At 42.5% G+C, this 24,054-nt stretch overlaps 1 protein-coding gene across 2 annotated transcripts in view; it reads left to right on the forward strand.

Annotated features, from left to right (window-relative positions):
* Positions 1 to 24,054, forward strand: part of KIF26B (kinesin family member 26B) — a 487,970-nt gene that overhangs the window by 179,386 nt on the left and 284,530 nt on the right. For both annotated transcript variants that reach the window (XM_059941090.1, XM_059941099.1), the window contains one exon: positions 198 to 734. In XM_059941090.1, coding sequence (XP_059797073.1) covers positions 198 to 734 — 537 coding nt within the window. The remainder of the gene's footprint in view (positions 1 to 197; positions 735 to 24,054) is intronic.

Below are 24,054 nucleotides of genomic sequence, written 5' to 3' on the forward strand. Positions count from 1 at the left end.
TCTTACATTTGTCAAATGTGCTTGTCAACTAGAGGCTCGTCTGCCAATCTGGCTGCTCATTTTTGCTGGATGTCAATCAAACAGTCAAACTCTTTGGATACATCTATAGGGCTTAACTCAGAAACCAGGCATCTGAATTGCGCTTACCAGCCTTGATTGATAGGCTCTCCTTATTTTTTTGTTTGTGTGTTCTCCAGGACCCTGCTTTCTCGGCTGTGATTCACGACAAGCTCCAGGTCCCCAACACCATCCGGAAGGCATGGAATGACAGGGACAACCGCTGTGACATTTGCGCCACACACCTGAACCAGCTGAAGCAGGAGGCCATTCAGATGGTGCTGACCCTGGAACAGGCGGCTGGCAGTGAGCACTTCGATGGCTCACCCTGCTCGCCCCCAGCCCTCTCCAACATCCCCACTCCGGTGGGGTCCCGGCACGTGGGGGGGCTCCAGCAGCCCAGGGATTGGGCCTTTGTGCCCACCTCCTATGCCTCCTCCAACTACACAGCCTTCATCACCAATAAGCATAGCAGCAAACCCAACAGCCTCGGGGTCAGCAATGGGGCGGAGAAGAAGAGTGGGTCTCCAACCCACCAGGCCAAGGTCAGCCTCCAGATGGCCACCAGCCCCAGCAATGGGAACATCCTCAACTCAGTGGCCATCCAGGCTCACCAGTACCTGGACGGCACCTGGTCCCTGTCGAGAACCAACGGGGTCACCCTCTACCCCTACCAGGTAAGTAGCCTCTGAGCAAGAAAGGACAGGGCTGGCTACAGTTAAAGCAGAGAAGTGGGCAACACTTCCTGTCTCTACTTTGTCCTCCTGGGAACACCCCAACTCAGAGCCTAATGTTTCCATGTAGCCCTGCTGAACAATGCTAAATAGAGATAAAATATATGAGGAACCAGTGATCCAAGATAGCGCTCTGTATCCATTGTCTCTACCCTCTGAAGGAGAGGTGGACTCCCTTCCTAATCTCTCCCAACTTGACAGACCTTAACCCTTTTCTATTTTCAACCCACCTTAAATAATGTGGGATTAGGTAACCAACCGTGTGTTCCCCTTTTCTTATTTTCTCTCCTCAGTTATTTAAATTAGCATGTACTCTCAAGTTTCCCTATAGAAATAAGAGAGCAGGTCTTAAATCTGCCAAGGAATCTAAAATATTTGTCTTAATTTTGCTCGTGTGAGTTTTCTGTTGGAAGAGGGTTGGCTTTACCATATGTGTTCTCTGCGTCCCTTGAGTCACTCATGTGGGAAGCAGCAGAAAGTGTTGACTGTCGCTCTGGGGTGGAGAGGTGACCAAGGTTGTAGAGTGTATCAGCTGGGGTAGGTAATTGGGGTGGCAAGTGGTCTCGAGTTGTTTCTCGCTTGTGTCCCTGTTGTATGGGGTGTTTGGTGGGTGACCTTCCACTCTGATATCAGAACTCAGCCTCCTCCATCTAGCACGTCACCCTTTTCCGGAGGCCTCAGAGTCTTCCACCAGACCTTGTACAACCAGCCAGGAACTGGAGGAAGAGAGAGGGTGGAGGATCTCACAGGGACATGTGGGCACCCAGCCTGGAAGGGGCAAGAGTTCAGTCTCCTGGTCGCACCTTCTCTCAGGGGAGTCTGGGCAGGCCGATCTGTCCATATGCCCAGGAGAAAAAAGGAACACGTTGAGTGAACACATAGCATAGTTTTTGTTTCATGGGGCAAGGGTACTGGGAAACATAAATTGAGTTAAATGTGGCTGATAAAATTCCTGGTGAAATTTCTAGAGTGTAGAAGGGAATATAGATTGTTCCTCTTGATATCTTGAAAGAAAGTGGGGAGCATGGATCATTATCTTAAGAAGTTAGCGTTCTTGGGCTGCCAAACTTTTCATTGCTGGATGCTTTGTAGTTTATAAAATACAGAGCACACATCATTTTGTTTAACCCCCCAGTAGGCCCGTGAGGTCGGCAGGGCAGATGTTAGATCTTTCTTCTACCGATGGGGATCAGGATGCTTAGAGAAATGGAATAATTACCTGTGGCCACAGAGCCGTTGCCCAGCCAACACCAGCTCTCCCCTGCCCAGGAGAACGGCTTTCCCTGCCACGGCTGCTTCCAACTTTCTTAGCTTACTCCAGAGCAATCTCTGGTCAACATCTCTTCCAGATATGGTTTCTTTTCAGACGTGGTATATACCGAGGGAGAGGACTCCTCTTTTGACTTGTGGGCGCCTGGCTGCCACTTCACCTTTGGACAGAATTTTCTGGGTTATAGATATAAATATAATGAGGAACCCCTTGCACCCTGGGTGGGGCTTCATAGTCTAATGCTTGAACATAACCATCTAGGGCAGGAACAGAATAGCTTCTTTCCACTGTTGAATAATATGCTTTTTTTTTTTGGTTTGTAGTTTAAAAATAGACAATTCTGAAAATTATAAAAAAAGAATACATGTCTGTTGTGAAATAAAATTTAAAAAGTATGAAACAGTTTAAGTAGGCCTTTAAAAATCAACATCACCCAGAAATAGACTACCTAACATTTGGGTGTACTTCCTCCCAGGATTTTCTACGCATGCAGTTTCTAAAATTGTGATTATGTTCAATTCTCTGATCTGCTTTTCACTTAATATACTAGGTGCATTTTCCCATGCCATTATCTATTTTTCTAAAATATGATCTTTAATGGTAGCCTAATATTCCATTATATAAATACTACCCATTATATGAGCATGTCCTAATTTATATAACCAAGCATCAATTATTAGAGCTTAGGTTTTTGCTACTATAAATAAAATGCTCTGGTGCACATCCTTCTACCCAGGTCATATTTTCTACACATCCTGGGCTGTGCTAGCCACATACTCATGTTACACGGACAACTCACATTTCACCTTCCAGCGCCCCAGAGCACTTGTAACGTGTATCAGGTGCTAGTTAGAAGATTCAGCTGCTGCACAGCACTGATGAGTGAAGACAGAAGAACTTAGAACTGGTGCTTTCATATAAAATATTCAAAGTGTGGGGAAAGTTTGTGTAAGGGGGAGAGCTAAAGATGCAGCTTAAAAGGAAGATTAGGGAGTATTGGTACATTTTTTAAATTTGCATAATAATTCTTTCTGCTCCTCCTTTTTTCCCCCTACCTCAGATGAAAAAGAATTTCCTGTACAATAACAAACGTTTATTAAGCTCTACCAAGTGCCAGGCACAATGCTATGTGTTGGTGGGGGCTTCTGCCATGGTCTGGAAACCCAGGCTCCTGTCCTGTGGCCCTTAGGGTAGGAAGCAGGGGAAGGGTGCGTTGTTTTTTTTTAATAAATTTATTTATTTTATTTTTGGCTGCGTTGGGTCTTCGTGGCTGCGCGCGGGCTTTCTCTAGTTGCGGCGAACGGGGGCTACTCTTCGTTGCGGTGCGCGGGCTTCTCACTGCGGTGGCTTTTCTTGTTGCGGAACACGGGCTCTAGGCGCGAGGGCTTTGGTAGTTGTGGCGCGTGTGCTCAGTAGTTGTGGCTCGTGGGCTCTAGAGCGCAGGCTCGGTAGTTGTGGCACACAGGCTTAGTTGCTCTGCGGCAGGTGGGATCTTCCTGGGCCAGGGCTCAAACCCGTGTCCTCTGCATTGGCAGGCAGATTCTTAACCACTGCGCCACCAGGGAAGTCCCGGAAGGGGGCATTATAAGCCAGGGAGGTGAGTGCAAGACAGATGCCCCGTCTGCTCTGAGAGCCTGCAGAAGGGCTCCCAGTCCAGCCCATGGGGCAAGGTGGGTTGATGTGGCCAAAGCCAGATACAAAGTTGATTCCCGTAAACTACCAACTTGAGATTGCCCTGGGTAAATTGGATTGCTTCTTTCCAACTCAGAACAGGCTAATTCCTGCATTTCCCCTGAGCAGTAGTTAAAGGGATCAGAGGAAATCTCTCTGGGATCAAGAGATTTGGTGCCTGGCTGTGAACCAGTGTCCCCGTGTCATGACTATGTCTTCCTGATGCCCTAGAGGGGGGGCTCTGGGTCTGGCTAGACTGAATGGCTCCTGTTATGGACGTCTCCCGGCAGTAAATATTCTGCAGTTCACAGTCTGGCCAGCTCGGCAGAGATGGTTGACTGCTCTGAAAGCTGACCTCACTTTTCCTGCTCACCCTTACTCCCATATCCCTCCCCACAGAGCAGATGGCCCTCTGGCTGAGTGCCAGAGCTGTTCCCTGGGCAGAGAAGCATCTAGACTTTGTTGCTGCCGCTGGTGCTTCTCCACAGCCACAGACCCGGAGCCTGTAGAAGCAAGGGAGAAGAGGACGCTGCCCTTCTGCCACTTAAGTGCAGGGAGGATGACAAAAATGAGGGCAGGCTTTGCGAGAGTGAGCAGGGTAAAACCTCTGTATGGGTGATAGAAGGGTCTCCCTCAAATCCCTCAAGTCCCCTGTTTCCTACACCACTGTGTAGCAGTCTTCAAAGGCTGCAATAGGAAGATTTCTTGATTCTCTTTTGCTGTATCCTTCACGTTTCTCAAATACCTCCAGAAAGAGAGGGAACCTATAAGCATCACAGATAAATATGAACCTATCCAGAGAGGTAAGAAAAATAGTAAGTTAGGAGACATTGAGATTATATCAAAAATGGCAAACAAACCACAAAGATAATTTTTCATAGCAAGCTGATTTCACAGAAGTTGTTAAGATGGACTGTTTCAAAGAAAGACTTTCTTTTATTAACTTGCAGACATTTAACACCATCAATACATATATATGGAAAGCAGAGAATGCTCTAGAACTTTCATTTGATCACATGAGTTTTGACTTTGAAAAGACATGTCTGGATTATTTCCTTGTAGTTCACAACAGATTAATTACCTCTTTTGAAAGACAACTGCTTTTGCCTGATTTACATTTATTACAGTAAGTACGTGCAGGAAAGATTTTACATAATGCTCATAATCACAGAACGCTGGTGATTACTATAGGATGGTAATTGCCTTTTGCATCATGGTGGGAGATTTGGAGATGGTCCTGCCTAATTCAAGTCCATGGTTCCACCAACTGTTGAACCTCATTTTAGTAGCTTAACATTTTAGTCTATTTCCTTATGAGTGAAATCCCTACCTTGCAAGATAACATGGGGAACAATTAAGAAAAAAGTATGAATGTACTTTGTAAACTGTAACGCAGGGAAACCACTATCAGCTCTCTTTCAGCTCCCTCATTGCCAGAGGAGAAACCCAAGGTTGGGAGATTGGAGGTGTCTTTTGGGTAGAGCTTCCTGATTATGTTTGATGTCTTTTGCTCATTGAGAACATAGATTCATTTTATTCTCCTGTTTCTGACAGCAACTGACATATAAAAAAATGGCTGCTCATTAGGGAAAGCTCCAATCTCAAGGAAACACTAAAGCTGTTTCTCCTGACTGGCCCTAGATTTAGGAAAAAATTCCAGGCTATAAGACCTATCCAGACCTCAAAGTTTTTGGTGGAAACCACCAGTTAATTGGCTCCAAGCTAATCTTTAACCTGAAGTATCTTAATGATAGTCAATAAATCCTTGGAGGCAATGAAAGTAGTCCAGGTAGCTTTTTGATGTCCCCCTCAATACAGGGGCATTTGAAAGGGTAGAAGAACTTTATTTTATAGGACTTTGATAAATTGAACTTGTCAAGAAAATTCGAGAAGATGTTAGATTAATACATAAGTAATAAATCCGTAATGAAGCCTTAATGTGATGAAGTATTCAATGCGCATTTCTTGATTTGAGGGAAAATGAGTTTGATAAAAATTATCCTGCTTTCTCAGACAACAACCGCTGGAATCAATGTTAGAGATAATTCCAGGCTGAACTCTGGTTGAAGTCAGTGAGGGATTGTCTTAATTATATCTTTAGGAATTAATTGTGCCTAGTGAGCAAAGGCATTATTAGAGTTTGTATTGAATATTTGAAGATGTGGGCAAGAGACAGGCAATAGTAGCACCAACCTGGAAACAGCTCCAGGTTTGCTGAACCGAGCGGTACCTAAGCCTTGCTCTTCAGAGGTCAGAAGCCATGGGAGGACTTGGTGCTGACCCTTTTATGGAGGACTTCCAGGGGCCCTTGGAAGAGGAAGGTGGACTTTCGCTCACTAGTGCTCCAGTACTCAGAGGCTTTGACTGTGATGGATCTGTGGAACCTGGAAGCACGTGGGTAGTACAGCTGATGCCTGCAGGGTGAGGTACACATGTGCTCCTTCCTCACTGAGCCACTTTTCACGAAGGAACAGGGCAGGTGTTTGCAGTGTGTCAGGAGTGGAGGATTCCCATTCACGTTCTTTGCAGCCCTCCAGAGCTCAGCTGCCTGTTCCTGAAATATGCAAAGTGCCCTTCTTGGGCCAGCCCGAGTGCCAATTTGCTGCCCATTTGCTGCTGGTCTGTCCAGCCAGGCCAATAGCATAAGATGTCACAATCTTTTAACATCATGGGTTTTTGTTTTTTCCTGTTTATAGATGGCCAAATGAGTGTCATTTATCATCTTTATAAATTCTGACAAATGCTGAACACAAGAAAAAGAATCAGTTTTTATACTCAGTCATGGACAGAGCATTTCTCAAGAATATGGTGCTCAGGGTGAAATTCCAAAAAAGTCATAACCTCTTATAAATATGGGCAGGGCCATGGGCTGAAGGGAACACCCAAAATTCATCAGGAAATTACAAAAATGTTTTTTATCTGGTCACTTACTTGGGTGGTAGGCTGAATAAGGGCCTCTCAAAGATGTTCATGTCCTGATCCCTGGAACCTATGGATATGCTACCTTACAAAGTAAAAGAGGTTTTGCAGACATGATAAAGTTAAGGATCTTCAGATGAGGAGATCATCCTGGATTATCTGTGTGGGTCCAATGTAATCATAAGGGTCCTCAAAAAAGGGAGACAGGAAGATCAGAGTCAGAAAGAGCAGATGTAAGGACAGAAGCAGAGGTCAGAAGAGAGAAGATATAACCTTGCTGCCTTTGAAGGGGGAGGAAGGGGCTGTAAGCCAAAGAGTGAAGGCGGCCTCTAAAAAACTGGAAAAATCAAGAATCAGATCCTCCCCTAGAGCCTCCAGAAAGAAGCAGCACTGCAAGCGCATTTTAGATGTCTGACCTCCTGAACTTTACAGAATAGAGAATAGATGTGTGCTGTTTACGATGCAAAACTTTCAGTAATTTGCTTCAGGAATAGGAATAGGAGACTAATAAGCATCTGGTAGCTGAAAAGCTTGGTAGGAGAAGCTAATGAGGTATGCAGACCAAGGAGCTGCTGTGGAAACCTGCAGGATGGCCAAGAACGTGGCCTCTTCATCGCACACAACAAACTACGTTACCCGGTGGATCAGACAGTACATTAGCAAGTCAGATTATTTCATTTGGGTGCCTCCACAGAATGAGAGGTTACTCATACTGCGCGGATGGTTTTCAATTGTCTCAGATTTCCCTATTGTTATAGCATCATAATAACAAGCATATCACAGGCACTCTCCATCGGGTAGCTAGTAATTACCATTATGTAAGTATCTCATATGTTGAAACTGCAGAAAACATTCGAAGCCGGGGGTGGGAGCGTTGTGGAGAGACTTGGCTGGAATATCTGTAGAAGGAAGCTCATCTTCTCTGTAGGGTCTGCTGACCAGATTGTAGGGGTTTCATAGAACTGCCCCAGTATTCCTTCTTATGTCATCTGGTGTTTCGAGGGTTCACATGAATTTGAAAGCACCTTGAACATTGCAGAGCAGAAGGTAAGTGTTAGTTGCTCTCGTTTTTTAATTTGGTAGGCAGAAGACAGCCACTGGAGATTTCAGAGCAGGAGAATGGAAAGATTTCCTTGCTTGACAGCAGGAATTCTCAAACTTGGCTGCACACTAGAATTGCTTGGAAGCTTTAAAGAAGAATACCAGCGTCTAAAGCCATACTCCAGACCAATTAAATCAGAATATCTCAGGTGGGACCCAGGCTTTGTTTTAACTGCCATGGCAAAGAACCACAGCTTTAAAGAACAATTTATCTGGCAGTGGTGTAATAAGTGCAGGGAAGGGAACAATGAAGATGGATAGATAGATAGATAGATAGATAGATAGATAAATAGATAGATAGACAGAAAGATAGTATATCAGTTTCCTAGGGCTGCCATAATAAAATTACCACAAACTAAGTGGCTTAAAATAACAAAAATTTATTGTTTCATAGTTCTGGAGGCTAGAAGTCCACAACTGAGGTGTTGGGAGGGCCGTGGTCCTCTGAAGTCTCAATGGGAAAATTCTTCCTTGTCTTTTCCAGCAGGTGTTCTTTGGCTTGTGGCTATGTCACTCCAGTCTCTGCCTCTGTCTTCACAAGGTCTTCTCCTCCGTCCCTTCCCTCTTATTAAAAGGACACTGGTCATTGAATTTAGGACCCACTCTAAGGCAGTATGATCTCATCCCAATCTTTCACTAATTACATCTGCAGAGACCCTAATAAGGTCACATGCTGAGGCTCTGAGTGGACATGAATTGGGGGGGGGGCACTAGTCCCTCTCACTACATATAGATAGATGCCACGTAGATGCCAGACAGACAGATAGGTGAAAGGTGAAGGTAGCGTTGTGGAGGTGAGCACACCCATGCTTCTTCCTTGCTGATCCACTTCTGAAAAACGAAGGAGGTGCAGATGTTCACAGCTGGTCAGCAGTGGACCATTCCCATTCTGTTCTGTGCAGGGAGAAAAATTAAGGGAAGGGGAAAAGATGCAAAGGGCAAAGCCAAGAAAGTGAGGGAAGAGTCGTATCCACACACACCCATATCCAGATGGAGAATACCTCAAGAGTCAGGTGAAATGAAAAAAAAAAAAAAATCACACATGAGTTTTTTGTGTGTTTTTTTTGTGTGTGTAATAACCACCCCCTCTGCTGAACTTACATACTACCTTTAAAGTCAGCTGTGCTTTCACAACCATAGGTGTAAATGTAAACAGTACTTCCTGGAGAGCTCCCTGGGGTAGCTCAGCTTACGCTGAGGACCTAATTTGACTAGTGCTGGAAAGGTTCTGTTCCTTTTCTACTGACCAAGCTGATCGTTTGGGTTAAGTTGGTGGAATGGTCTGTGCTTTTGTTTTTCTCCTTCAGAGATATTTCTAGGCCCTAGAAAGAGGCTAGAAATAGTGAGTAAGGTGCTATGTGGCTTAAAAGTGTTTCTTATTCTCCCCTCGGTCCTTTGCATGTGTGGGAGCTGAGGGGTGTGGGAATGTGGTACTCTCTCTCAAGCAGAGGGGGGCTGACTCACTCCTCTCCTCCAGCTCTCCGAGGCCAGGCTGGGGTGGAGGGCAGAGCTGAGGATTGCTGCGCGAGGGAAGTGAAATCATGCCAGAGAGAAGATTCCCTGGATTTGACCCTTTTTCACAGTTATCTTTGTTTTAGGCAGCATCTCACCTCCTCTCCCATTTGGCCATCCTCCCCAGCCCTGGTTTCCTCAGGCAGAATACTCACTTTCTCTGTAGAGTTGAGGAAAGGAACCAAGCTCACTGTCTGCAGTGAGCTACCCAAGGGGGTAACAACGGCTACTGCTTTTTTTAAATGACAAAGTACACAGATTTTTTTTTTTTTAGGAACTCTGAGGCTGATACTTATCAATGAGTTTATCCAAGTCTCAAACAATGAGGGACTAGATGTTGGGTCACGCTAGATTTGCTGCTCATGCACCCGAAATAAAAGTCCAGCTTCCTTGCTTACTGTGTGACCTCGAGCAGGCATCTTACTGTTATGTGTCTCTATCTTCTCCTCTGCAAGGTGGTCCATTGCAGCGCTGTTATGGGCATTATATGAGATGATGTATGTGGAACACTTAGCATCGTGTCTGACACGTTGGTGACCCCTCCGTGAAGGGACTTGAAACTTGAGGGCATCTCCTCTTGGTCAACGCAGATTCCACAGACTCAAGACTGAATGGAATCAGGGCCCTCTTTTCCAATATAAGAACCAGTGGTGGATGAAAAAACAAGACCCAAACCACACAATGATATTAAACTCATGAAATAAATGTTATCCGGCAATGTCAGCCACCTCCACGTATTACCAGAAACCAGCTTTCCGTACGTGCACCACATCTTACACGAGAAGGTCATATTCTAAACAGGATGATCTCATCCCACCATTAGTGAGTAAATTGATAAAATGTTGAAAGGCCCATGGACCCATTTTTCTCCATTTTTGAAGACCTTTTTAAAGGAGGAGGGGCGGCAGTATATAAACAGGAATCACTTAAAATTCTACAGAGTAGTAGAGGGTAGCATTTAAATTAATTCAAAAGAGTAATATCTCATTATTTTGGAGTGAACTCCCGTTGAAAGAGCACTTTGAAATAGTCCTCGGGTCTCTCATTCTTGCTTTCCTTAGTTTACACCTTTGGTAAATGTAATTGTAATACACTTGCATTCTTATTATTCACTTACATCTTTATTTATAAAATATGTTTTTCTTTTAAAATTATTTTAAAATTATTACATAATTTGGAATCTTCAATAAATTGGAAACTTCAAGTCTGCTCTTTGCCTACCCCACCGCAGGCACACACCTAATTAATTTTAAATTGAAATTTTACTGTGCTAACAGTCTTCAGCGTGACAAATTAGCATGCTTCTGTCTTATGGAGTATTTGTGAAGATTAGTTAATGAGTCATATATTTCTTATGCCTAAACCATTCCCAGGGAGTAATTTAGGTGTTTAGGAAGCATATTAGTCACCATTTTTAGGACTCTGGAGACCATTTAGTGCATTGCTGCTGCACCAGTGGCCTCAAAATGTTAACGTACCCCTTCGGAAGCTTATCTGAGTGCCTGGGAGGGACTGAGATTCCGGGGAGGAGAAAGGTACCAGGTGAAAAGCAAACATAGCAGCAGCCACGTCCATATTAAAGGCTGTGACCAGGAGTTTTCTAATTACTAATCGGAGCCAGTCTGGCAGTTTCCATCACCTTAGCAAGGCTGGTTTCCCTCAGCCCCTGTGGCTCAGGCTGTGAGGAGTAGTATCAGTGCGAAGATTGAATTAGCCTGTTCATGACGGGTTCCCTTTCTGTTAAAGCAAACAGACCCCAGAGACCCTAGTGGAAGCAAGATGAGAAGGCTGCCCTTGTGAATTACAGATGACAAACTGAGGCCCAGAAATGTCAAGTGACCCGCCCAAGGTCACGCAGCTAGAACACGCGGGAGCTGGGATTCAAAGAGTTTTCTTTGCTCTGGCCCCTCCCCCCCAGGGGAAGGGGCCAGCTCCCCAAATTGGTTCAACATTCCACATCCTGGGGAGAGCCACTCACTGCACACTCTGCTAACATTTCTTTGGGGCAATTCTGAGTCACTAGGAATTGCAAGTCCACGTTCATGTTGTATTGCTCTACACAGTCGTGTAGAAATAAATGCCCTGTGTTACATATTCTCGCTGGGAGGTGGAGAGGCCGATGGGGACAAAGCTTGAGACAAAGATGGGCCAAAAACAAACAAAAAAGGCTGTGGAAGCAATGCTGCCATCTAGTGAGACATGTTTTAGCCCATCTGAGAGACAGACTGAACACGCCTAATACTGAGAATCTCATCATGAATTATATTAATTTCCTAAGATGAACAAGAGGCCACAGGGCCATTTCCTTGTCAACACTGTGGTCTTAATTGAACAGAATAGTATATGTTTAAACTCAATGTCCTAACACACATTCTTTAGAAAGGACCCCGTTGGCCAAGATCTCCGGTGAAGATGGAACTCGGTTTGGGGTAATGGACAGGGTGCCCAGGTCTGCATGGAGGTCTGGCTCACCTGCTCATTAGCTGAGTGACGTTTTGCCACATAAAATATCAATATCTCCTTTTATAGTGTCTCTCTCCTAAGATTGTTTTAAGGATTAGGTTCATTCATTCTAAATTTTTTTTTTTTTACTTCTAAGCACTGGATTTTAATGAAATTTTAGGCACACACAAAATGAGATCCCATACTGAGAAATTCTACAAAATCAGCCTGATCGACTCTTCATACAGCATGACTCTCTGCCTACCTGCAGCCTAACAGGACATTTAAAGGTGAGGTAGCCATACCTGGAACAATGCACATAAGCCTGAAGAAAATGGTGGAACTGGTGATCAGAAGACTGAGGCATCCCTGTATCTGAGCTCAGCTTCCAGCAGTCATGACATGATGACCACCTTGAACACGGCTGTTTTGCAGGGCTCACTCTGTAGCTTCAAGATGCATTCAGAACCCACTTCAGCTAAGATTGTGTATCGGAGATTTTGCTGAAGACAACAGTTGTCTTGTTTTCCTCGAAGGACAGATTGCACTTTTTCAACTAAATAGCCTTTTTGGTAGAATGCTCCAGTGGCGTAGGTGCTTTGAGGGATTAATTGCTGCCGTCAGGTTAGGTGGACCACTCCCTCCAGACACTCTGTTCAAAATTCAGGGCTGAGTCACCGTTTCTGAAACTGGCCATTTAGAAGCAGCAGCCACGTTGCTGAGTCCCTTAGGAGGTAAGAGAGGGACAGAGAGCAGAGGAATGAGCATTCTTGTCCACAAGTAATGACTAGAAAAGATCGATGGGGGTAGCTGGTGCTTTGTGGAAAAAATGAGGAGCAGGGGACGCTGGCCTCTAACAAGGGTAGTTTCGAAGCTTTACTGTTCTAGAAAAAGGGCAGCAAATCCACTTGCTACGGAGGAGGGGACACTGATTGGTGGCTGAGAGTGTGGCTGGTTGGCTAAAAAGGGCAGGAAGTGTTTCAGCCATCGAAATGACCTTTGCTTTGGGGACCGTGGAGACGGTAGAGTGCAATGAACCACAAATCTTAATTCCATCCCCACTTCTGCCACTTACTTCATGACCCTGGGCAGTTTCTCCATTTACAGAGAGGAAAACTGGAGTCCCATTCTACTCTCAGCTGTGTCAGCCTGTGAACAGACAACTGAGCTTTTAACATTTCACACTCCCCTAGCGGGGTGCTCATCCTTTTTCTGGTTTGGTTTCTCTCCAAAGTTATCAAGTTCACTGTCTCTCAACTTGCAATTCAATATGCACATATTGAGCCGTATGTGCATGTTATTGATTTAGTTTCATAGTAATAAGAATAATAATTACAGCTAACACTTACTGAGTGCACACCATATGCCAGGCACGGTGCTTGCTGCTTTGTGTGTTTTCACTCAGATAAGCTTCATAACAGTCCTCTGAAGTAAGGAGATGGAGATGCTCATTTTAAAGACGAGGAAACTGAGGTACAAATTAATGTGAACAGCCAACCCCTGCACAGAGGAATCCCACACTTCTGAACTCTGAAAAATTTAGTCAACAAATGTGTTATTCAGCATGCACTTAGTCATTTGTTGGAATTAAGAAGTTTGGTAGATAGCATTTCTACAAGTTAATAATAATATAAGTTTTATATTAATAGTAAACTTGATGAGGCAGTTCTGGTTTTATCTGACTTCAATATTAAGCAAGTCCTATCCTGACGATTGTCCTTATTTAGTTCCTAGTCTTCGGTCTTCATTCTCCTCACCTCGCCCAGTGTCCCTTCTCTCTTTTTCTTTCTTCCTTTTTTTATTTTAAATTACACAATCACCTCTTGAGACTTCTAAGACTTAATTACTTGGGTTGAAAATTATTCATACGTTTCCCCTCATTCTACCCTTATATTTTCATTTTAACACAGTTTATTTGTGTCTCTGAGAAAGGGTGGGCAAAGGAAATAAAAGGACTTGCAGTGAAAATCAGTCAATTCTATCACTTGTTAGCAATTTATAGAAAACATTTGGCAGAAAAGGCAATGGAAACTAAAATGGACTAATTAAAAAGGAAGTCACATATTTAAACATCACAAACCTTTCAACCTCTTCAAAGTAGTTGCTAACTTCTAATTATGCAATAGGCTCAGTGGAAAATGAACCAACATGGCATTTGGGGTTAATTGGTGTAAATATATTAATTACAGTAACTACTCATTAAATGTTTTATAAGGTATATATGTTCCTAGCATAATATCTATTGAATACACATACACTGAATACATATATATTGTAAACATGTAACACCTATTAGAACCAAGTATTTAAACTCTCTCGCATACTGTTACTTCATAGCACCCTGAATCTACACCCCTGCTTGTTATCATTAGGAAGGCACATCTGGGGACAGGATTACAAGAAGGTGGAAAGAAGAGCAGATATGTGAAGGCACAGTGATATCGTGAGAATGGTGTGTTGCGGGCTGGCGAAGAGGCAGAAGACCGAGGTGACACTGAAAATGGGCCCCATGTGGGCTCCATTCCTACGCACTACGTACAGGGCCCTGGTAGTTAGGCAATGAGAAGCCACATGTAGATACAACTCTTTGGGGGGTAGGGTAGCAATGCTACTGCTAACAGGGAGAGAGAGGGAGGTAGGCAGAGCACTGCTTTGGGAGGTGGTGAGGCCTGGAGAAAGACAGCAGCAGAGGGCTTGGGTGAGGGATGACTGATTCCACAGATGTTGCGGATAAAGCCCCAAGACCTTGAGGACGGTGGGACAAAGAAGAGGATAGTTGAGAAGGACGCCTGGGTTTCTGCGTTGGGTGCCACATGGTGGTGAGCTTTTAACTAGTTCAAGGAAGGCTGAAGGGGTGAGGCCGAGGGAAGACACAAGGAAAGAGTTCAGGTCTGAACACCTGGCCTCCAGGATATCTGTGGGACCCTGGTCCAGAGGCAGATGTGAATGAGAGTCGACAGGGTTAGAGGCAAGACTGCATTGTGTCTAGGAGGTGGGTACAGATGAGGCTAGGCGGTAAGAGAAGCGGGAGAAGCTATTTCTTCCAGAGCCCAGGTCTTCTGGCTTTGGTTCATTGTCTTCTCCACGGTACTATTCTGTCGTGTCAGTACCTAGACATGAAAAGCAGGGTCATTATGTTATAACCACACTGTGTTAAGTCATACATTTATTCATCCATTCAGCAAACATTTTTTGCGCCAGACACCATACTAGTTCCTGGGGATACAAAAAGCACAGTGCTTTAGACAGCTGAGGTAGGGCTTTGCCTGTTCTCAGTGTGTCTTGGTGTCGGAGGTCAGTGAGGGATGATGGGCTATTCTAATCGGCTGTCCTTTACCTGCACGTGTGTGTGTGTGTGTGTGTGTGTGTGTGTGTGTGTGTGTAGGGGGGCAGCCAGTAGTGTTCTTTTTTGTTTTATTTTTATAAATTTATTTATTTATTTTTGGCTGCGTTGGGTCTTGGTTGCTGTGTGTGGGCTTTCTCTAGTTGCAGCGAGTGGGGGCTACTCTTCGCTGCAGAGCCCGGGCTTCTCATTGCGGTGGCTTCTTTTGTTGTGGAGCACAGGCTCTAGGTGCGTGGGCTTCAGTAATTGTGGCACGCAGACTCAGTAGTTGTGGCCCAAGGGCTCTAGAGCGCAGGCTCAGTAGTTGTGGCACACGGGCTTAGTTGCTCCGCGGCATGTGGGATCTTCCTGGACCAGGGCTCGAACCCATGTCCCCTGCATTGGCAGGCGGATTCTTCACCACTCCACCACCAGGGAAGCCCAGTAGTGTTCTTAAAGTGGCACTGAGTGACTCCTGTGGCCTCGATGGTGGGCAGGCTCTATGACCCTAACTACTGGGCAGTGGGCTCAGGGGGCTCCTGACGTCCAGCTGGGCTGCAGCTATGGGGGAGAACTAGACCCTGACCACCCACAATGCAGAAGAATCTCGCCCTCCCCCTCCTACTCCCTGATCTTGGTGTCCATAAACACTGCAAGGGTCACAGGGATCCCACTAACTGGCTTCACAACCTGTATTAGCATTGTTTCCTACTTTAAACAACCTCCTTTTTAATGCTATCCGTTGATAAGATAAGTGATGAGTAACTTCATCAGCTTAACCTATGACAAAAGTCACGAGAATCATTTTGTCACTCCCTGATCCTGGGAGGAGAAAGACAGTTCAATTGAAGAATAGATTCAAGTCAGTATTTCCTTTCATTCAGTGTTCTGAGACACTCACAATATGCCAGGTGTCAGGGAGTGGGAAGTAAAGATGAGTGAGGCTTAGAGCACAGCCCTCTGACGAAAGTCAGACTGGGGTCAGTGCCAGGGCAGAAGCACAGGCGCCATGCTGTGGGAAAACAGGGTGGGACCCAGATAGGAATTCCATCCGGGTATCTGGAAAAATGCATCTTAACATTGGTTATTTATATAGCTATGGATTAGGTGAACTGTTTATCTAACTGAGCAGTAATCCAGAAATAAATAGTAGATGTTGTATTATTAGAGGAAGTAGAGGTATATTACCCTGTCTAGCTCTTGATTCCACCTTTAGAAATATCTCTCTGCTGCCCTTGTCTGCATGTATTAGCAGCAGGCAGAGCTGCCCCGACACCTCCCCCCGAGTGTACCTGGGCGCTGCTGTGACCCTTTGCAGGCAGGGCAGAATGGGAAGGCACCAGAGATCAAGTCCAAGTCTCACTTTTCTCCCTCATCTGCTTCACCCAACCTCTGGTTATTCACCCAGGAAATGTTAAGAGTCCTGGGCTGCATTTACCAACTTTGGTCTAATATCTTATACTTTTGAGCCTCGAATAGGCCATTTTGAACCCTTGAGTTAAAAGGTCCTCTGGTTCCATGCCGCCCCCTTCAGACACTGAGCAGCAGATCAGTTACCGCTCTCCCTGGTGAGTCTTCCATGCTCATCTGTATGAGACTGAAGGTGTGACATGGAAACTATGGTGACTGAGATGTTCTGGCACATGAAGTTCACGTTTAGTATTTGGTGAGAATTAATCTTACAGGACAAAGGCCCATGATCTGAAGATTTTAGTATTTTTATTGTAGGATTAATAAAAAAAACCCACTTTCTGAGAAGATTTACATTATAACGTTCTGGATCAATAGTTTTTGAAGAAGTAGAAAAGTAGATAAAGTAGCTCACACTGAAAATATTTTTCCTCGACAAATAAGACTAAAGTGACTATTAGAATAATGCACTTTTAATTACTGAAGAAAAAAACAGCTACTTTAAATGCCTAGTCACATAAATGTCACAATCCTGATTTGCCCAGATTTGCTCTTTTTTCTCTTACCTTGCACATGTGATGCTGTTAGCATTTATCACTGTGTTTGGAAACTGCCAAGATAATGACTGTGTTAATTAATCTGGTCCAGTGTATTTTCACCATAAACAGGAGCGTGACTGAGTCGTTCCTTCCACATCTCTCTCCCACCTCCCCTGGAGAAGAGTGAGTCTAAGTCATCATGGAAAGAAGGCGCTTGGGCTGTTCTTCCTGGGGACAGACTTACCAGCCCTCCTCACATATCCCTTTCTTCACTGTTATGAATCTAACCTTTCAATTCCATTCGTCCAAAATTGTATTTCTGTCAGGGATGCTGCTCTAAGTCTGTGTTTATTCTAGGAGGGAAGATAGCCAATCAATGGGTTGGTTCTGAACCTTGGACCTACCCACAGAAAAGCTACCGTGGGGTGTGAAGTGTGCGCCCGTCCCTATAAGTCTGTCTCTGTAAGGTGACTCTGGAACAGTGAGCATTGGGGAAGAGAGGCAATGACCCTCTTTGAGTGAGGCTTGCAGTCAGCAAGAAAGCTTAATCCAAGGGATGTCATTTCCTCTCAGATGGGGGAGGATTTCTGTTACATCTAGTGCTTAATAATTCAAGAGTTCACACTGTCCACTCTCAAAAAGGCTCATCTTCATGTATGCACATTTCACACGTGCACACAAGCACACAACTCTCCTGGCAGAACTGGAATAAGTTATAATTTATCTACCTCTACTACTAGAATTGGCTGACAAAGAGCTATAGCTTATATTACATCAACATTAAAAATGAAACATTTCAAGCTCATTGTACATAACCATGTTTATCCATTGAAGGGGTATTCTAATCCTTTGTGTATCTGAAGCAGTAAATTGTGTTTTGGAAGAATGCTTAAATTACTTACGATGTTTAAATTTTTTTAAAAATTGTCTTTTTATCAGTTTTAAAAATCTAAGTTATACATGCACATAAGTTAAAGAGTTAAGTCATTTGACAAGACTTGATATGAAGGACACCTGTCCACCACTGGGAATGCAGTGGGCATTTCCTGCTTCCTGCTTCCATTAATATCTATTTCCATATCATATCATTCCCGTGTTCCTACTAACTTGATATAGTTAGTTTTAGATTACCTATTACAGCAGCTCTCAACGTGTACTCTGTGGACCATTTGAGTTCCAAGATCCTTTCATTGGGTCCATGAGTTCAAAACTATTTTTATGTAATATTCAGACATCCTTTGTCTTTTTTTTTTTTACTGTGTGGACATTTGCTCCGATGGTGTAAGACAACGATGGGTGATACTGCCGGCATCTGCATGAATCAAGGCAGGGGCGCCAAACTGTATTAGTCACTGCATTCTTCATCTTTTAATTACTGAAGAATTACAATTACACATTTGGAGGTTTTTTTTAAAGTACATTTCCACTTAAGAATGTCCTTGATGAAGAAATAAAAATGATTAATTTTATTAAACCTAGAAATGTGTGTTGAAATGTGAGGTACTTCAGTGATGTGCAATGGTTGTCTTGGGGGAAAAGCACTTATGCAGTTGTCTGAGTTGCAAGCTCCTGCCCTTTTTCCCCCTGTGGAATACATTTTTACTTGAAAGAATAACTGACAGACAAATCATAGTTATTCAGACTTAAGTATTTTGCAGACATTTTCTCAAAAATGAATGCAAGAGCTTGCTGTTTAGAGGAAAACAACTGATGGGGTAGGTTTACCAGTGAAAAAATTTGAGCTGTCAGTTGAAGGCTCAATTTTGGAAAACTTGATTTTGCCACCATGAGCCTGAAAGCTTCCCAACATTTAAAGACTTCTCTGACAAGATTAGTGGTGATAATAACAAATGTGATTTTTTTTATATTGCATAATGGAATGTATCAACATCTGGAAGATATGTATAACTCAGTAAATCACTATTTTCCAAATGACCATTGCATTATGTTACAAAATCTTGTAACATAATATCCATTCAAAGTGCAAGGTAGCCTAATGGATTTTAGTACAATAGAGTACTAAACATTTATCAATGTAATTTCAGATTGCTCATTTCAGTGAACCTTTAGGAAACCACCATTTGTCAATTTTTAGTATAGTATCAGAGAAGAATATCCACAATTATCTGAAAAGGCTATTAAAATAGTCCTCCATTTGCCAACTTTATATCTGTATGAGGTTGGATTTTCTTCATATGTTCAACTGAAACAACATACCCAGACATAATCCACAAACCAAAACAACATAAGCCAAACATTAAAGAGATTTGTGAGCTAGTGGGAAGCAGCCGCATAGCACAGGGAGATCAGCTCGGTGCTTTGTGACCACCTAGAAGGATGGGATAGGGAGGGTGGGAGGGAGACCCAAGAGGGAGGAGATATGCGGATATAAGTATACATATAGCTGATTCACTTTGTTATACAGCAGAAACTAACACAACAATGTAAAGCAGTTATACTCCAATAAAGATGTTAAAAAAAAAGATTTGTGAAAATGTAAAACAACATCAACCTTCTCATTAAATTTTCTGACAAGGGAAAATAAATATATTTCATAAAATATGTTATTTATGCCAACATATAATGAGCTTATTGTTATTTAAAAATAAATAAATGCACATATATTTTAAGTTTTAGTTTAATTTCTAAAATGGTGAATATTGATAGTTTTAAGAGAGAGCAACCTGTCTAGACTGTGCAGGTCATAAATCTGGGAAACAAATCTTGAGAAAGATGTCATGATCATTTTAGCTGATATGTTTGAACATTTTAAGGACAGAGTTATGGAACACAGTGGTGAGTTTGGGGTTGAATTAGTGATAAATACACAGAAAACTAAGCAAATTGAAAAACAGAAATATTGTGAAATAAAAGAAAGCTGTTTGGGATCCTCAATTATTTTGAGATTGTAAAGGGTTCCTGAAACTGACCAGTTTGAGAATCACTGACCTATTGCTTAACCACTGAGGAACATGAGGATTTAATCCTCTTTCACCACCACCCACCCCACCCCTACACCACAGATATGCTCACTTCTTGTCTTCCCATTGCTCCAATTTTGGTTCAATTATTATGACTATATAAAGACTATATAAAGGTATTGCTATGACATATAAAGGCTGTTTGCAGCTGACCCATATAACTGTGATTACTTTTCCTTTAAGTATGCAAGTGGGGCAAATTTTTTGATACTGTGGATCTGAAACATCTCTGTTCTTTCTCGACACTTGATTAATAATTTTTGGCTGGGTAATAGAGTTCTAGGTTGGAAGTCATTTTCCCTCGGAATTTTAAAGGCACTTCTCTAATGGCCTTTTAGCTTCCTGTGTTAATGTTGAAATCTGTATCTTGAGCACTTATATAGAACATTTCTCACCTCTCTCTGTCTTTCTCTTAAGAAGCGCTTTATCCCTAGTGTTGTGAAGTTTCGCAGAGATGCATTTTGGTATGGATCTATTGTTATCCGTTGTTCTGGCACCCCGTGGGCCTTTCCATCTACAATCTCATGTTGGCCTATTCTAGGACATTTTCTTTAAATATTTCTTTGATAGTTTTCTTCCCCTCTATTTTCCTTGTTTATTTTTTCTGGATCTCCTATTATTAGGTCTTACGGTCTGGTTTAAAAAAAAATTATGTTTGCTTTCCTATCTGCCAAACTCTTCTTCATTTTCCTGTATTTTCTGGAAGATTTCTTTAATTTGATCTTTTAACTATTTTAGTAAGGTCCTCATTTCTGCTATCATATTTTTAATTTCCAAGAGCTTCTTTTTGTTGTTGTTACTGTTCTTCTCCAAATCTTCCTTTTTTAAATGGCATTCCATTCTTGCTTTACGGATATAATATTTTCATTCATCTCTCTGAGAATATTATTGAGAGTGAGTTTAGTTTTGTTCTGTTTTAGTTTTATTGTTCTCTATAGTGTCTCTTTCCTCAGGATGGCTTTGTTTCCTTTTCTCTTTTGTATTAGATGCTTTCCTCAAATATTTGGTGATCGTTGGCTGACTGATCTTATTTATAAAGGAGGCATAAAATAGCTGAATGGAGGAGCATGGGAGGGGATTGAGTGTGGTCTTACCTGTACAGTAACAGGTCTTACCTGTTACCTGAAGGAGACATTTTAAAATTTTTCTTCAGTTCTTTTCTTTGGAGAGTCAGAAAAGACTCTTCTTCTAGCCTGGTGGGTGCCTGTTTTCTGGCACCTGAGAGGAAGAAGACAAGGGAGATCTCAAATTCAGTATGTAAACTTTGACTTAATTGCTCTTTTCTCAGTTCCTTGCACTTAACTGTGCCTAGTGGGTTTTGGTCTAGAGACCCTGGGATTTATCATCTCAGAGAATAAACCTTTAGACTCTGCCAGGGTGGGATGGTGCAACCACCCAGAGCAGAGGAAGGGATCTGGAGCTCTAACTGCTTCTTTTTTTGTTTTTAAAACATCTTTATTGGAGTATAATTGCTTTACAATGGTGTGTTAGTTTCTGCTTTATAACAAAGTGAATCAGTTATACATATGTCCCCATATCTCTTCCTTCTTGCGTCTTAGACAGAGTTTAAAAACCAATCCCTTTGCCTTAGCTTCCTCATGCCTACTTCCAGTGGTGCCATCAATTCTTGAGCCTTTTAAGGGTTTTGACGTGTGAACCGGGTTGTTTGCAGCTAGCTTGCCCATCACTGGCTTGGGACTCATCTTTCTTGGGTCTGCTAACTTAGTTACTACTCACCAATCTGGGTTCCAGCTTCCAAAATTATATTGCAGTTGCTTCCTTTCCCATTTTCTTTGGCCTTGTAAGTTTATGTCCTCTCCAGAATTCTTTATTGTCATTTTATTAGGGTTTCAGGAAAGAGCAGTCCTAAGTGCATGTATTGAACCCACCATCCTTAACCAGAATATGTTTTTAATATTTAAAAAGCATAAAAAGTATCTTTAATATTTAGTATTAAAATAAAGATATCTTTAGCATTGTATTAGTAGGTGAAATTGCTAATAGTAAGAAGCATTTATTCAGACCCTACTACTTCTTGAACAAAGTTATTTATTTATTTTAAAAAATTTATCCATATCTGCAATATTATAGACCTAACAAAAGTAAGCAGTTCCATTTTGGTTCCAACATTGAACAATCATAATGTAATATCAGGTTCAAACGCAAGTAGATCTGGGCACATGTATGTGTTGAAGATAAAGCAACTACTAGGGTGTTTTAAGGATGCTCTGGTTTTTCAGGATGGAATTTTCTATGGTCTTGATTTACTTGACTTGGCCAATTCTTTTCCTTTCCTTTCCCAGAAACAGGTCACATTATGACATAAAAGTAAAAGTTCGGTAGTATAGCGGGGACACAATGTCAGGAAAATATGGAACTTCCTTGTTCACTGGGAAGTGAACCAGGTGCAAGTAGACTTTCTTGGACACTGCTACCTGGGAACAAGCCCTGAAGACCCAATGGTGCGCTGGAACCCATGCCTGGGCCATGGTGGGAGAATTTACACCTTAGAAATGGGCAGTGCTGCAAATCAAGATATTTTTTCCTGGTTTTAAAATCCATACCAGCACATCATGCCTAGACCTGACGTTACTCTCAGGGCAGTCTGGTGTACTCCCTGTACATAATTATGTACATAATTATGTCATTATGTACATTATAATTATGTCATTAAGTCAACATTACAGACATTGTATTTACTTGTCATACTGTGGCCCAGGGAAGCCAGGTGATAAAGTGGGAAAAGTACAAAATTTGGAGCCAGACAGCTTGACATTTCGATCCTTCCACGGCTACTTCTAGCTCTCTGACCTTTGGCAAACTTTTCTCGGCCTCATCTTCACTTTCTGAATCTGTAAAACAGGGAAAACCAATTTCTACCTAACAAGATTGTTATAAAAATTAACAACAGTGACAGTTATTGTTCCATCTACATCCTCCCCAGCTACATCCTGCAGAAAGCCCTGGCTCTGTGGGCAGGCACCTCTGCAGCCTATTTCTGTTTCCCAGCAGGGCTGTGGCATCATTAGTTAGTATCCTCATTTTAATAACAAAATACAAACTTTACCTTTTGTTTATCTGGTCTCTAAATTTTATGAAGCTGCTTATTCAAGAATATAGGATCAGTGTACTTCAGTCCCTCAGAAGAGTATAACCTGAAGCTTTCTTCTCTCCAAGGCTCAGAATCCCAGAGAAGGAGGTTTGGTTAAGGGTCAATAATTTAAAACACTACTTACAAATTATCCAGCTATTCTAAGTTACATCTTGGAGTAAATTAAAATACTGAAGAAGATATTTACATATTTGGACCAAATCAACTTAACCCTTTTTGTCATCACCCACTGTGAATTGTGTCTTGATCTTCTACCTTCAAGCTTGCATCAGAAATTACTACAGAAAAGCAACTATTTTAATTTTGCTCAGCATTTGCTGTGGATTTTGAGTAGGAACACTGATTATCCATTGCACGAGTCAATGTCCCTGGTTTACAATGCCCTACACAAGACCTCTGTCCTTGATACAGGCAATCACCTTTTCTCTCCCAAGGAACTGGTCTGTTTCATCCTCATAATCCGGAGTTTTGAGACTCGCAATGTTTCCCTATTCACCTTTGCAACAGGAACATTAGGATCAAGTTTTGAAATTAATCATGAAAACAATGTAAACATTTTGTTTGGCATGGTAGATCTCTCCAGACCCTATTTTCTGCATGATCATTTCTATTTTAGTAATTTTGTTGCTTTTGTCTTTGTTTTTTTTAATGACATGACAAATTCCTTTTGGAAATAGATGAATAAATAAATGAATGAGTTGTGAATGAGTGAAGGAAGGTTAGTGACAGTTTCATAAACTGTAGTGTGAGGCACAGTTACGGGAGTTGGAGGATTTTACGCTGGACAGAAGACAGAGGCGGACATGAAAACGTCTTCAAGTGCTTGAGATGCTGTATCTTGGAGGAGACAGTGGATGCTTTTTATTGCTCAGTAGGATAGAAAAAGAGCCAGTGCACAGACTATCCATTAATTGAGTCATTCATTCCCAAGTTATTTCTTGTGTGCCTGCTGTCCAGGCACTGATGAAGGAAAGTTCCCTTTCC

Source organism: Balaenoptera ricei, chromosome 1 (genome assembly GCF_028023285.1).
Source record: "Balaenoptera ricei isolate mBalRic1 chromosome 1, mBalRic1.hap2, whole genome shotgun sequence".
Taxonomy (NCBI): Eukaryota; Metazoa; Chordata; class Mammalia; order Artiodactyla; family Balaenopteridae; genus Balaenoptera; species Balaenoptera ricei.